This window comes from Dreissena polymorpha, chromosome 13 (genome assembly GCF_020536995.1).
Source record: "Dreissena polymorpha isolate Duluth1 chromosome 13, UMN_Dpol_1.0, whole genome shotgun sequence".
NCBI classification, from domain to species: domain Eukaryota; kingdom Metazoa; phylum Mollusca; class Bivalvia; order Myida; family Dreissenidae; genus Dreissena; species Dreissena polymorpha.
The window spans coordinates 5088490-5102341 of record NC_068367.1 but is presented as its reverse complement, the minus strand read 5'-3'; the positions used below and the strand labels follow the sequence as shown (position 1 = coordinate 5102341).

At 38.9% G+C, this 13852-nt stretch overlaps 1 protein-coding gene across 1 annotated transcript in view; it reads left to right on the top strand.

Annotated features, from left to right (window-relative positions):
* Positions 1-13852, top strand: part of LOC127855719 (WD repeat-containing protein 75-like) — a 52601-nt gene that overhangs the window by 29366 nt on the left and 9383 nt on the right. The window contains exons 8-12 of the mRNA XM_052391510.1: positions 6358-6513; positions 8236-8432; positions 9000-9187; positions 12433-12596; positions 13443-13629. Of these exons, the coding sequence (XP_052247470.1) occupies positions 6358-6513; positions 8236-8432; positions 9000-9187; positions 12433-12596; positions 13443-13629 (892 nt within the window). The remainder of the gene's footprint in view (positions 1-6357; positions 6514-8235; positions 8433-8999; positions 9188-12432; positions 12597-13442; positions 13630-13852) is intronic.

Genomic DNA, 13852 nt, shown 5'->3' with positions numbered 1-13852 from the left:
ATAGAAATAATAGTGAGGAGTCAGCTACATTGGCACGCTCTGCCTGTACTGGACCTTGCATTCACTGCTGAAGGTAGGCTGAGATAGAAATAATAGTGAGGAGTCAGTTACATTGGCAGGCTCTGCCTGTACTGGACCTTGCATTCACTGCTGAAGGTAGGCTGAGATAGAAATAATAGTGAGGAGTCAGTTACATTGGCACGCTCTGCCTGTGCTGGACCTTGCATTCACTGCTGAAGGTAGGCTGAGATAGAAATAATAGTGAGGAGTCAGCTACATTGGCACGCTCTGCCTGTACTGGACCTTGCATTCACTGCTGAAGGTAGGCTGAGATAGAAATAATAGTGAGGAGTCAGCTACATTGGCACGCTATGCCTGTGCTGGACCTTACATTCACTGCTGAAGCTAGGTTGAGATAGAAATAATAGTGAGGAGTCAGCTACATTGGCAGGCTCTGCCTGTACTGGATCTTGCATTCACTGCTGAAGGTAGGCTGAGATAGAAATAATAGTGAGGAGTCAGCTACATTGGCACGCTATGCCTGTGCTGGACCTTACATTCACTGCTGAAGCTAGGTTGAGATAGAAATAATAGTGAGGAGTCAGCTACATTGGCAGGCTCTGCCTGTACTGGACCTTGCATTCACTGCTGAAGGTAGGTTGAGATAGAAATAATAGTGAGGAGTCAGTTACATTGGCACGCTCTGCCTGTGCTGGACCTTGCATTCACTGCTGAAGGTAGGCTTAGATAGAAATAATAGTGAGGAGTCAGCTACATTGGCACGCTCTGCCTGTGCTGGACCTTGCATTCACTGCTGAAGGTAGGCTTAGATAGAAATAATAGTGAGGAGTCAGTTACATTGGCACGCTCTGCCTGTGCTAGACCTTACATTCACTGCTGAAGGTAGGCTGAGATAGAAATAATAGTGAGGAGTCAGTTACATTGGCACGCTCTGCCTGTGCTAGACCTTACATTCCCTGCTGAAGGTAGGCTTAGATAGAAATAATAGTGAGGAGTCAGCTACATTGGCACGCTCTGCCTGTGCTGGACCTTGCATTCACTGCTGAAGGTAGGCTGAGCCGCGTTCTCGGAAGACTGGGCTTCATGCTTGTGCGTAAATTGTCATCCTTGCACAGGCTAATCATGCTTGTGGGTAAATTGTCATCCTTGCACAGGCTAATCATGCTTGTGCGTAAATTGTCATCCTTGCACAGGCTAATCATGCTTGTGGGTAAATTGTCATTCTTGCTCAGGCTAATCATGCTTGTGGGTAAATTGTCATCCTTGCACAGGCTAATCATGCTTGTGGGTAAATTGTCATTCTTGCTCAGGCTAATCAGAGACAACACTTTCCACTTTCATTGAACTTTTTTAGTTAAAAGAAAGTAAGTTTATTCACTAGGAAAGTGAATGGTTCACAGGCTAATCTGGGACGTGCTTTATGCATTAAGTCTGTTTTGCCCAGAGTGTGGATCATTTTCATATAAATCAAGCCTCGTATAGATTTGGGGAAAAAAGGAGAAGTTGTAAAAATTTAAGGGAGCAGTTTCATCAAACATTTTTTTCCCCAGAAGAAAGTCCTACTTTTAAGCCTGTTTTTAAAAAACGGGACGTATTATAGTTTCACCTTGGCGGCGGGTGGGCGGGCGGTGTCCAAAGCAGTTTCCGCTGTCTATTTCAAAAAGTTTTTATCCGATCTTCACCAAACTTGGTCAGAAGTTGTATCTAGACAATATCTAGGTCAAGTTCGAATATGGGTCATGCCGGATCAAAAACTAGGTCATGGGGTCACTTAGTGCATTTCAAGCATTTAGCATGGTGTCCGCTCTCTAATATAAGTAGTTTTCATCCGATAATTGCAAAACTTGGTCAAAAGTTGTATCTAGACAATATTTAGGTCAAGTTCGAAAATATGGGTCATGCCGGGTCAAAAACTAGGTCACAGGGTCACTTAAACCATTTCAAGCATTTAGCATGGTGTCCGCTCTCTAATTGAAGTAGTTTTCATCCAATCTTCACCAAATTTGGTCAGAAGTTGTGTCTAGACAATATCTTCATGTAGGTCAAGTTCAAATATGGGTCATGCCAGGTTAAAAAGTAGGTCACGAGGTCACTTAGTGCATTTCAAGCATTTAGCATGGTGTCCGCTCTCTAAATGAAGTAGTTTTCATCAGATCTTCACCAGCTTTGGTCAGAAGTTGTGTCTAGATGGTATGTAAGTTAAGTTCAAATATAAGTCATGGTAAAGTTATCAAGTTGTCAAAAGCCTTAAAATGGGCGTATCTTGTGACAGTTTGGCACTCTTGTTTAGAAGATTATTTCTCCCAAGCTGTCATCTATGATGAGCACTGGGATAAATATTTTAAATGATAAAAAGTGCTTGACTGCACAAGAAACATTACCATGTATATACTGGGCTGGACCTTGCATTTTCTGCTGAAAGAAGATGAGAGTCAAAAGAACACAGTTACTGATACCCACATTTGTAGCATTCAACGTCATAACATGCTTTTCCTCCTTTTGCTGCAAACCACTCAACAAGAGATCATGATGGCCCAAAACAGCACACCTGGGTTTAACCCTTTCAGTGCTGGAACCGAATTTTAAAGGCCTTTGCTAACAGTTTGGATCCAGATGAGACGCCACAGAACGTGGCGTCTCATCAGGATCCAAACTGTTTGCTATTCTGATAGTATTCTTTGAAAAAAATCTAAGAAAATGCTAATTTTAGAAATTCAGCAGACAACATTTTAGCAGACGACAAATTTCCCAGCATGCAAAGGGTTAATGGACACCGATTGTCGAGAGCTTGACCTGATGGACAAGATTTTGACCCAGAATTGAACATTACCTTGATATTGTAATAATAAAAATCTGGCCTGTTTCGAAAATAGTTAATCGTACATGAGACTTCAAAAGTGGTCGCAAGGTATTTCTTAGATTTGACCTTGTGAGCAAGTGTTTTTGACAAATTTAACTTATATTCAAACTTGACCTAGATATTCTCAATATAAATATTTTAATGTCATCAACATGAAGTGAACAATGTGGCACTAGAGAAGTAAAGACGTAATGACCCAAGACTTATACAGCATGATAATAGCTCCCTTTCAGCATTTCATTCTCAGGGGAGATAAAACTGTTATTTTATATACAAATCAGTATCGTACTCTACCATTTGTAGTACAGTTCAACCTGAAAGCAGATGTCAGTTAAGGGAAATGGCCAGAGTGACCTTTGTAGACAGGTGATTGTTGTTCTCAGGTGACCACTTTTTAGATTGTCGGTCAGTTGGTAGTATTGCCAGGTGGTTACCCCACCCAGTTGTTTTGCAATCAATGTTATGTTAACAAAGACCCATTGCTGATAATTAATGAAACACATTAATTTGAATGAAAATTACAAATTAATATCTGTAAATTAATTTAAAGTCACACCTTTTATCAAAAGTATATGAGTTTGATGAGGATGCCAGAGCTCCAGATAAGTATTTAGTCGCAAGGGTATGTTACCCCCTGATATTATTGTTAAAGTATATTTTACTCCTTTGTTTCAGCCATAAAGGGTACTTAGGAATATTGAGGGGTATTTTCTATTTCCACAGATAACTGACAAATTACATGGCGTGTTTAATCTAGAAATATTATTATTTATTTATATTAATAAATGCAAAGGAAAGAAGTTAAAATGATGATATGAACAGATTTTCATTAAAATATTCATGCAGGAGCCGCTGGTCGCTTAAAACGTCCCTTTTTTATGCCCCCGGATCAAATGATCGGGGATATATTGTTTTTGGCCTGTCTGTCTGTCATTGTGTGTGTGTGTGTGTGTGTGTGTGTGAATTTCCAAAAATTTGGCATGCATGTGTATCTCATGGAGCTGCACATTTTGAGTGGTGAAAGGTCAAGGCTATTTTCCTTATATGGCTATAGTAAAACCTTGTTAACACTCTAGAGGTCACATTTATTTTCCGATCATCATGAAAATTGGTCAGAAGATTTGTCCCAATGATATCTTGGATGAGTTCGAAAATGGTTTTGGTTGCTTTAAAAACATGGCCACTAGGGGCGGGGCATTTTTCCTTAGAGGCCACATTTATTGTCCAATCTTCATGAACTTTGGTCAGAAGATTGGTCTCAATGATATTTTGAATGAGTTCGAAAATAATTATGTTTGCTTGAAAAAAATGGCTTCCAAGGGGCGGGGCATTTTTTCCTTTTATGGCTATAGTAAAATCTTGTTAACACTCTAGAGGCCACATTTACTGTCCGATCTATATGAAACTTGCTCAGAAGATTCATCCCGATAATATCTTGGAAGATTTCAAAAATGATGCCTGTTGGTTGAAAAACATGGCTGCCAGTGGGCAGGGCATTTTTCCTTATATGGCTATAGTAAAACCTTGTTAACACTCTAGAGGCCACATTTATTTTCCGATCTCCGTGAAACTTGATCAGAAGATTTGTCCCAATAATATCTTGTTATCTCAGGTGAGCGACTTTGGGCCTTTCAGGCCCTCTTGTTTTCTAAAATAGCTGCCATGCGGCTTCAAAGCGCAGTATAGGGTGCATTGTGTTTCACAAACACAGCTCTTGTTATACAAGCAAACTGCAAACTACATGTAAATATGCAAATCTGTCCCGTGAGATAAGGTCTGACAAAAGCAATAATCGTACAGCAAGTTTGGTTGTGGGTTTAAAAGGTGTACAAACTATGTGAAACACCTGTTGTCTCAACTAGTGATTCACTACTTGGGGTTTACATACAACACTCTATATTTGTAAGACTTGATGAAAGATCACTCATGTTGCCTTTGTGGCGTTTATAAATTCAATGTTTATGCTCATGGAAGAGCGTAAAAAGCCTGATTACATATTCTACACTGTATTGTTTTATAATGATTGTAAGTATTGTTTTATGCCAGAAATCAAGGTTGTTGACTCGGCTAAACTTGCTATCAATGTTCTTTTAGTAAGCACCCATGTGTTTATGTACAATTTCATAAACTGTTGTTCATTTATGTTTATCATGACACAATAAGAATTGCGAAAATGACATGCAGCATCAGGGGTAAATGTCACTGCTTTTACAAGAATGACATGCAGCATCAGGGGTAAATGTCACTGCTTTTACAAGAATGACATGCAGCATCAGGGGTAAATGTCACTGCTTTTACAAGAATGACATGCAGCATCAGGGGTAAATGTCACTGCTTTTACAAGAATGACATGCAGCATCAGGGGTAAATGTCACTGCTTTTACAAGAATGACATGCAGCATCAGGGGTAAATGTCACTGCTTTTACAAGAATGACATGCAGCATCAGGGGTAAATGTCACTGCTTTTACAAGAATGACATGCAGCATCAGGGGTAAATGTCACTGCTTTTACAAGAATGACATGCAGCATCAGGGGTAAATGTCACTGCTTTTACAAGAATGACATGCAGCATCAGGGGTAAATGACACTGCTTTTACAAGAATGACATGAAGCATCAGGGGTAAATGTCACTGCTTTTACAAGAATGACATGCAGCATCAGGGGTAAATGACACTGCTTTTACAAGAATGACATGAAGCATCAGGGGTAAATGTCACTGCTTTTACAAGCTCTAGTTCAAATAATCTCCAAGAGCCTAATGCATATGTGTAAAGTGTCATCCTAGATAAGCCTGTGCAGTCTGCACAGGCTAATCAGGAAAAACACTTTCCACCTACACTAGATTTTTGTTTTCAAGAGTCCTTCTTTAGAAGATTAGCCTGTGTGGACTGCACAAGCTACTCTGGGATGACACTTAATGCACACGCATTCAGCCCAGTTCTCACAGAACAAAGCTCTACAAAATCCCATGCATGCATTTGCAGGTTCTTACATGCTGACCAGAGGATTTGCTCTGAAAAACGGGGCTTAATGCATGTGCGTAAAGTCATGTCCTGGATAAGTCTGTGCAGTCTGCACTGGCTTATAAGGGATGACACTTTCCCTTTATTGTCCCCTACCGGTGAAACCGGAGGGGTCTTATAGTTTGCGCTCCGTCTGTCAGTCTGTCTGTCTGTCACACTTTTCTGGATCCTGTGATAACTTAGTTCTTCATATTTTTTCATAAAACTTGAAACATGGATAGATGGCAATATGGAGATTATGCATGTGATTTCATTATGTTCCTATGTCAAGAATTCTGGTTGCTATGGCAACACATATATATATTTTTTTAAACTGACAATAGTGGAGTTTCACCGGTAGGGGACAATATTGCTTGGCAATCTGTTGTATTGTTATATTTGTTTGAAAGAAATCTTTTCTTAGCAAAAATCCAGTTTGTCATCCCTGATTAGCCTGTGCCTACATTTGCAGGTTCGTACCTGCTCAGTGGTGGTCACGAGTGTGTCCTGGTCAAGTGGCACATGGACTCGGGCTACAAAGACTTCCTGCCACGCCTGGGCTCACCCATCAACCATGTGACCTGCTCCCATGACAACCAGCTGTACGCCACATGCCACACAGAAAATGGTAACACAGTGTTATTATTTTGGACTTTGACTTATTTCAGAAGGTCAAAATTCTTGTTGAACCAAAATAACGTGTTTTGTCTGACATCGATACCAAGTTCTACAAAGCTCTTGTGCTACTAAGCTCTTATTACCTGCATGGAATTTATATATGAACACTTTCAACACAACTGCATCATCTGATCTCATTTTGACCTTGAAATTGACCAATTTGGACTTAAACTTATTCAAATTGGCCAACAAAAAAACAATACTGACAATGCTCCCACTGGAGGAGAATGTTTTTATCAACTTAACTCTTTCAGTGCTGGAACCGAAATTTGAAGGCCTTTGCAAACAGATTGGACCCAGATGAGACGCCACAGAATGTGGCGTCTCATCAGGATCCAAACTGTTTGCTTTTCTTATAGTATTGTTTGAAAAAAATCGAAGAAAATGCTTATTTTAGAAATTCAGCAGACGACATTTTAGCAGACGACAAATTTCCCAGCATGCAAAGGGTTAATGATCTATCAATAATGACAAGGCTCCCACTTGGGGAGAATGGGTTTATTGAACACAGCATCTTATTTTCATCAACTTAATGAGCTATTGTCAGGTTATAGATAATGTTAATTTATATTTAGTGGAAGTTAAGTAAGTTTATATTTAATCAAACAACTACCTTAATACCTATGTTTGCAAATTTTTATTACAAAGAAGATCATGCATGGATGTTTTGTGCCCAGTCAATGCAATTAGCTTAATATGTACACAGTTCTTAGCTTTCAAGTTGAATGAAGCAGACATGGATTGCACCCTGAAATAAAGATTTTGGCAACTATTTTTTGTGCATTTACTTTTTAATAAATTTAAGCAACGCTCTTGAAAACTGGGCTTAATGTGATTAATGCGTGCATACTGTGCATTAAGTTTTGTCCAAGATTAGCCTGTGCAGTCAACATAGGCTAATCAGGTACGACATTTTTCGCTGTTATTGATTATTAATTTGAGGGATGTCTCATGTTAGCGAAAATCAAGTGTAGGAAAATGTTGTCCCTGATTAGCCTGTGCCAACTGCACAGACTCCTCTGAAACTGCATTAGACACACATACATTAAGCCCTGTTTTCCCAGAGTGAGGCTCATCTTCAATGTGTTACACCCTCTGTGCAGTGAGGCTCATTTTCAATTTGTTACACCCTCTCTACAGTGAGGCTCATCTTCAATGTGTTACACCCTCTCTGCAGTGAGGCTTGTCTTCGATGTGTTACACCCTCTCTGCAGTGAGGCTCATCTTCAATGTGTTACACCCTCTCTGCAGTGAGGCTCATCTTCAATGTGTTACACCCTCTCTGCAGTGAGGCTCATCTTCAATGTGTTACACCCTCTCTGCAGTGAGGCTCATCTTCAATGTGTTACACCCTCTCTGCAGTGAGGCTCATCTTCAATGTGTTATCTTCAATGTGTTACACCCTCTCTGCAGTGAGGCTCATCTTCAATGTGTTACACCCTCTCTGCAGTGAGGCTCATCTTTAATGTGTTACACCCACTCTGCAGTGAGGCTCATCTTCAATGTGTTACACCCTCTCTGCAGTGAGGCTCATCTTCAATGTGTTACACCCTCTCTGCAGTGAGGCTCATCTTCAATGTGTTACACCCTCTCTGCAGTGAGGCTCATCTTCAATGTGTTACACCCTCTCTGCAGTGAGGCTCATCTTAAATGTGTTACACCCTCTCTGCAGTTATCCAAGTGATCAGCAGCACGTTCACCATCAAGCAGGTGTACCAGGGCCTGACTCGCACCCACAACCTGCACGGGCCACACCACCCCTGTCCCACGGGCCTGCTGTGTGACCCGCGGTCAGGGGCTCTCGTACTCAACGGGAAACATGGACACCTACAGTTCTACTCCGTGCATGCTGACAGACAGATGTACAATGTGAGTGGATTTGCATTGTTGCTGATAGGTTTCTGAGTGTTATTAAGTGGTCAAAGTTGTGGCAGAAATTTGGCCCCATTTCAAACCTCAAAAAATATATACATGTGTTATTCCCAATTATTTCTAAATCACTGCCTAAATTTCCTAATTTAAATTTAATTTTTTTTTTTTTTAAGTTCATTTTCTTATCCAGCTCTATAAGTTGAACCTTGGTAAATAGGGTATTGACAACACATTTATTTATTTTTTATTTTATTTTTTTAGAAAAAAACTAAACAATATCAGCAATTTCTAAATTTAAGTCAAATCAATTTCCCAATCCAAAAGGTCTCGGCCCCATTCCCAAAATGTTCAGTCTGTATCTGTGACGATGTTTCCGAATGTAATGGAGTTTTTCTTTTAAAGTAAGTCCCTTCTGAACAAAAATCCACTAATGCTGCCTTGATAATCAGATAATACATTTTACACATGCTTTAAATCCTGTTTTCCCAAAGATGGACTCACATTCACCATTGAGATAATCAAGGCTTTTCAGTTATGCTTATCAATTTGATCATTTCCTTGCAGCTTGACATTGTCTGCCAGAACTTCATCTCAGCCGAGAATCTGGACCGACCCCTGGTGGTGACAGATGTCACATGTGCTGCATTTGATGACACTGGCACGTGGCTGGCAACAGTGGAGTACTGGAACGATGACATCATCACACCGGAAATCACGCTGAAGTTCTGGTTCTTTGATGAGGAAAAACAGAGGTAAGGGAGGGCCGGTCTATAGCTGAGCTTGCAACATAAAGGCCTTACACTGAAGGACTCAACACAGAGGTAAGGGAGGGCCGGTCTATAGCTGAGCTTGCAACATAAAGGCCTTACACTGAAGGACTCAACACAGAGGTAAGGGAGGGCCGGTCTATAGCTGAGCTTGCAACATAAAGGCCTTACACTGAAGGTAAGGGAGGGCCGGTCTATAGCTGAGCTTGCAACATAAAGGCCTTACACTGAAGGTAAGGGAGGGCCGGTCTATAGCTGAGCTTGCAACATAAAGGCCTTACACTGAAGGACTCAACTGATTGTCAAACTTTATTTTTAAAATTTCTTTGCTAGGTTTAGACCAATTTAATGGAAAAATTTAGATGTAAACAACATCGTATTTTGTTATGAGTTGTTCTTTTGGAATTGCCTTTATATTAAAAAGTATGTTCATAATTTATACAGATTTTATAGAAAAGACAAAAATAAGTTTAAAAGCATTCCTTGAAAACTGACTTACAGAAGTATTAGTAAAAATCAATAATTCCTGTTTGCTTGAAAGACAAGACCAATATCAGCATTCTACCCATATTCATATACAACATTTTATATCCAGGGGTGTGATTTTTCCGCGGATCCGCGGATTTGTACCACCGATTCTGCAGACGTATTTCATAAGCGGCCCGAAATATCCGCGGCTCGCGAAATCTCTCCTTATTTTACACTGGTAGATTCTGCCTAAGCATTTTTAAAACGAGCGATATAATTGGCTGTCGTTTCCCAATCTTCCAATTAAAATCGGTTTCTTAAAATGTGTTTGGTATTTTTAAGCTGATTCGTTTGGAAATGGCGCCGTTGTGAAGCGAAAATTACGATTATTGAAATGACAAATAGCAATCGAATTAACGACTGACATCATATAGTTTGATAGGAATAATGAAATGTGTTTGTCAACGAAAAAGACTACGTTTTATATACAAGCACCACATATTTTGTTTAGAAATGTGCACAGTGAATTTGTGTCACGGAAACCAGAGTTAGCAAAATGGAGTTCAGTCTACTCGCGAAGTAAAACAATTTAGAAGATTATCGTTCGAACAGGGAAATAGACAAGCATGATTTGATTTATATGATAGTGGATCTGTGTATAATCAGATTCATATGCATATTCTGCTTTATTATGTTTGTCACGCTGTTCAGTTAACTGAAATAGCATTGCACTGAAGATGTGAAATGCAAGATATTTGAAAGGTAAACAAATTAAATATATTACTTTAACTCTGTTTAATACATCATTAACACAAGAAGAACACTCAAGTGTGTTTGTTTATATTTAGTTCATTTACTTTAATTCAATACATTAAAAAACTGCTGCTATTAATCACAATAAATACTGTTTACTTTGCATCCTCAGTATGTTAAATGTGAAGTTTAACAGGTTTTTAATGAAGAAATATTGTTATGAAGTTCAAGAAGTTATTTATTTTAAAGTCTGTTTTAAGGTTTGTCGTTGCGTTATGCGTGCCATTCGCGTAGTCAAAATCAGTCGATAGAATTTTCCTCCCCTCTGGCTTTGCCTCAATCACACCCCTGATATCACTTATATGACACTATAAGACATATTGTGTCATCAGCCTCGAACATTTTTAAAATTACCTTAACTAGTTTAAAAAAAAAATTATAATTTGTATGTATTAAATGACAAAACTATGCATAAACTTCAATATATAAGGTATACTAAAAACATTATTCACATTTTCTCAGATGTATAACATGTTCTATTTATTTAATATCTTAAGTTAACAGCATGTTAGTTTAAAAACCCCTTATTGGTTTGTGAAACTTGGCTCAGTTATGTAGTACTTTATAAGGGAAATAACTGCTCAGTTATGGAGTACTTTATAGGGGAAGTAACTGCGCTCAGATATCTAGTATTTCATATGTACCGTAATAACTCTCTGTTTTTGGACACACTAAGTTTTCGGACACCCCTTTTTTTAGCAAAAATAATTATTTTTCGTGACTCTTAATTTTCGGACACATGAGTTTTCGTCCATAATTAATGTCTCTAAGTTTTCGGACAGTATATTTTACAGCGCTATGTTACCAAATTTCAGTCCTGTTTTCAAGATCTAATGACACTTCGATCATGGGGTTTTACAACCAGATTAACATCATAAAACATGGCAGGTGCATGCCTGAGGGCAACGGACCATTACATTTGTGTTATTGGGTAAATAACCTTGTAAACCGGTATTAAACAATGGTTTCGCCCGATAGAATAAGCGTTATGACAATTACCAGGGGTAGTGCCAATTAACAGTTCAATTATCTACCGCAATGGTACTACCTCTTCTTAGTCAAATAACTGTGACAAATACTAAACGCTTCAAAGTGTAATGCACCCTATTGCAAGTTTTACGAACAATGGAAGGTGTTAGACAACAACTATCGGAAATAAACAAACAAAGAATTCATAGTTTGCTTTTTTATTGCGCTAATTACAGGTTCATACTAGTGAGTATCGGTACATCACATGCTCATCTTTGAACTCGTTGGTCAAAGTACAGCCTTGTAGTAACTTTCTGTCAAATAAATTAAGCATTTAAAATTACTTTAAATGCAGTGCAAACATTTATAACTGTAATTTATACTATACGGCATGGTATTTTACAAGCGCGTGCTATTACCGGTAGTCGTTGATACAATTGACGCTATTTTCGAACACTTCAATTTTCGACTCTAAGTTTTCTGACATCTGTATTTTGTGAATATTTTTCGTATCTAAGTTTTCGGACACGAATTTTTTATATTATTTTTAAGTGTCCGAAAACATAGAGTAATTACAGTAGTTTCAGTTTAATTTAAATCTATATTTTAAGCTACTAATTTGGAACGCTCTTGAGTCAATGGCCTGGGTCTAGAACCAATACTTGGTGTCTTTTTGGCCGATCTAAGCAACGCTCCCTCAGTGGAGATCAAACCTCAGACACCATGTCCATTACACCACAGCGACCTTGTAAAGGCGACCACTTACTTTATAAGTGGACTGAATGTGTTAAGTTATCTAGTTGTCCTAGTCACGTCATTTCATTTTGTTTCTACGTCAAGAATTCTGGTTGCTATGGCAACAAATATATATATTTTTTAAATTCTGACAATGGTGGAGTCTCACCTGTAGGGGACAATATTGCTTGGCAATCTCTTTTCTTTTATAAGGGAGTTTGAATACCAATACCTGTTGATTGCAGCTATGTACTGAACACAACAGTGGAGGCACCACACGTGGAGGCAGTGCACACGCTGAAAATGAGGCCTGGGTCAGGGGTCAAGGGGTCACAGGCCATGGCAGTGACTGCAAGCAATGATGGCAAGTTCAAACTGTGGCGGGTGACTGATGACACTGATATCTACAGTAAGTGTGTTTGAGTGGGAAACATTTGTTTGAATAATTACAAATACGCATTGTAGCTTACAAACAAGTGCATGAACATGATAGCTAGATATGAATATAATTGCTATCATACTTACAAAAATGTAGTGACTGCTGAGGCAGATAAATTTATAGATCTTGATAATGCACATAAAATGTTTTGTTAGAGTCTGTATTGTTCTGCAATATTAACTTTTTCATTTAGTTATGTAGACCTCCAGAATTTTGGAAATTCATCTTATCCGTAGTTACAAACAGGGTTAGCAAATTTTGTTTACCACTGGTAGTTTCAATTAATGAGTCGTGTTCTGAAAAAACTGGGCTTAATGCATGTGCGTTAAGTGTCGTCCCAGATAAGCCTGTGAAATCCGCACAGGCTAATCAGGGACGACACTTTTTGCCTAAACTTGATTTTCGGTGAGGAGGGACTTCCTTGAAACTAAAAATACCATTAAAGCGGAAAGTGTCGTCCCTGATTAGCCTGTGCAGACTGCACAGGCTAATCTGGGATGACACTTTATGCACATGCATTAAGCCCAGTTTTCTCAGAACGTGAATCATATAATTAAAGTTGTTCCCATATGTGAATTTTAGATTTGAAATGGGTCATCTGTCAGCTTGGTTTGTACACCAAGATTTGGGATGACACTTTTTGCTTTTATGGTATTTTTCCTTTGAAGGAAGTCTCTTCATAACAAAAATCTAGTTTAGACGGAAAAATGTCATTCCTGATAAGCCTGTGCTAACTGATCAGGCTAATCAGTTTTCACACCTGGATTTAGCCAAGGTTTTTCCCAAAGCAAGACTCATTGAATTCCATGTTTGCAGGATCCAACACGAAGTGGACATGTGAGTCTGTGGGTTTCTATAGAGACCTGGCAGCAGGAAGTGTGGAGTTCTCGGACGATGGTTCCCTGCTTGCTGTGGTGTTTGGGCCCTGCATCACACTGTGGGAACCAGACAATAATCTCCTCAGGCACACTCTGGTCTCCAACACTTCCTCACACTGTGTCAAGTAAGACTTAGGGAATTGCTTAGGTTGATTAGATAGAGAATGATTGTTTATTTCTCCCTCCCCACACTGCATTTTGCCATAGGTATTATATAATGTTAGTGAATGGGTCTTGAAAGGTAACATCAACTTAACATTAAATGATGTAAATCAGGTATTGTATTACACAGATAATATAATTGTTGTAAGTTCTAACTTCAATCACAATTGAATTTTTGTATGCTAC